This window comes from Condylura cristata, unplaced genomic scaffold (genome assembly GCF_000260355.1).
Source record: "Condylura cristata isolate star-nosed mole 26May11 unplaced genomic scaffold, ConCri1.0 scaffold00024, whole genome shotgun sequence".
Classification (NCBI taxonomy): domain Eukaryota; kingdom Metazoa; phylum Chordata; class Mammalia; order Eulipotyphla; family Talpidae; genus Condylura; species Condylura cristata.
Window position 1 is genome coordinate 32,753,108 of NW_004567125.1, and position 1,926 is coordinate 32,755,033.

General features: G+C 41.4%; 1 protein-coding gene across 1 annotated transcript; it reads right to left on the bottom strand.

Moving 5' to 3' along the window:
• Positions 1-389: 389 nt before the first annotated feature.
• On the bottom strand, positions 390-1,337 carry LOC101627496 (olfactory receptor-like protein OLF4). Its single transcript, XM_004688220.1, has one exon. The coding sequence runs from the start codon at positions 1,335-1,337 to the stop codon at positions 390-392; it is 948 nt and encodes a 315-aa protein (XP_004688277.1).
• Positions 1,338-1,926: the final 589 nt, after the last annotated feature.

Sequence of the window (1,926 nt, forward strand, 5' to 3'; positions counted from 1 at the left end):
ATGTACTTCGTTGATCTGCCTGTTCTGCTCCCCACTCTGTCTCTGGTGACTCCTCTCACCCTCCACATCTCTGGCCTGTACCCCAGTTCTGTACGAATAAATAAAAAAAACACACATTGTCATTTTAACTGAATTGTAATATCTACATTTTTCTAATTTAAGTTTGGGATAGTTTTGGTAAAGTTAGAAAACCATAGAGGGGAAGGCTGTTAAAGATCAGAAAGCAACCTTTTCAATAAAGTGAGTTACATAATTGAGTAGAGAAATTGAGGTACAAGAAGAAATTCCACAATAAGAGAGCAGAAGAGTGAGATTTATTTCTTAATTAGATCAGCTAAACCCCAAATCTATTAGTCTCTATTGTCTAAAATCATGGGTCATTCTTCACCCTAGGACAATTGCCTTTTTGTAGTTTTCCTTACAATGAATGTTGTCAGAGCTACCTTGATGTCTTTGTTCCTCAGACTGTAGATGAAGGGGTTCAGCATGGGTGTGACCACAGTGTACATCACCGAGGCGATTGTACTTGAGCGTGAGCTGTGGGGAGCAGCTGAGCTAAGGTACACTCCCAGGGCTGTGCAGTAAAATAAGGAGACAACTGAGAGGTGAGATGCGCAGGTGGAAAATGCTTTATACTTGCCCCGAGCTGATGAGATTGTAAAGATGGAAGAAACTATCTTAGAGTAAGAGTAAAGGATACCAAAGAGGGAGCCACCACCCACTACAACAGATTCAAAATATATCACCATGTTGTTGAGAAAGGTGTCAGAACAAGACAGTTTGATCACCTGATTGAGTTCACAGAAAAAGTGTGGGATTTCCACATTTGTGCAGAAAGACAGCCGCAACAACATTAAGCTTTGCACTAAGGAACACAGAGCACTGATGATCCAACTCACCAGAACCAGCAGCCCACAGAGCTGAGGGTTCATGATGACCGTGTAGTGCAGGGGGTGGCAGATGGCCACGAAGCGGTCAGAGGCCATCACAGTCAGGAGGAAGACATCCAAAGCTCCAAACAGTGTGAAAAAATACACCTGAGTGATGCAACCTTCATAGGTTATTTCTTTGTTCTGTGTCTGGATGTTCACCAGCATCTTTGGAATGGTGGTGGAGGTGAAGCAGATGTCCCCAAAGGACAGGTTGGAGAGGAAGAAGTACATGGGCGTGTGGAGGTGGGAGTCTGAGCTGACAGCCAGGATGATGAGCAGGTTTCCAAACACAGTGATCAGGTACATGGTGAGAAAGAGCCCTAATATGAGGGGTTGCTCTTCTGCTGCCTCTGAAAATCTCAGGAGAAGAAAATCTGAAACTTGTGTATCATTGACTGGTTTCATGTATTGCAGGTGACTTGCAGAAAAAAGGGAGATAACAAGACTTATTTTCAAAAACTTATATCACTAATCTACTTATAATGCTTCCATGATATTTTTGTCAGAAGTTAATTATAATATTTTTGTGTATGATTTCCATTAGGGGCTTTTCAGTGATACCTCTGATATAGAATTTTTGTCCCAATCCAATTTTTTTCCTCTGCATTATGTTTTTCAGTTTTACTAATACATTCTTTTATTTCAGGAAAATTATTTGAAGTGTGAGTGTGCTTTGGGCACTGTCTAGGCAAGGTGTTTAGGGCATTGTATAATAAAATTCTAATTTAATGGTAGACAAAGAACGTATAAGCAAACAACAAACTTATAAAACATTTTAGAAGGGGGCAGTTGGGACAAACTAAAGGAAACCAAGTCTAAAAAGGAGAGTGAAGAGGTTTTAGTTTTCTTGGCTTGTTAGGTAAGGCCTGTGTACATGGCACACTGGAACCAAGACCTCAAGTAAGAGGGTAAGAGGAGCTGTGGAGATATGTGTGCCCAGCAGAGGAACAGCCAGTGCACTGTCCCTCAGAAGATGCTCGAAAAGTCTGATACC

Excerpts from the sequence above, each read along its gene's own strand:
- LOC101627496 (XM_004688220.1), bottom strand. The coding sequence starts at position 1,337 with ATGAAACCAGTCAATGATACACAAGTTTCAGATTTTCTTCTCCTGAGA.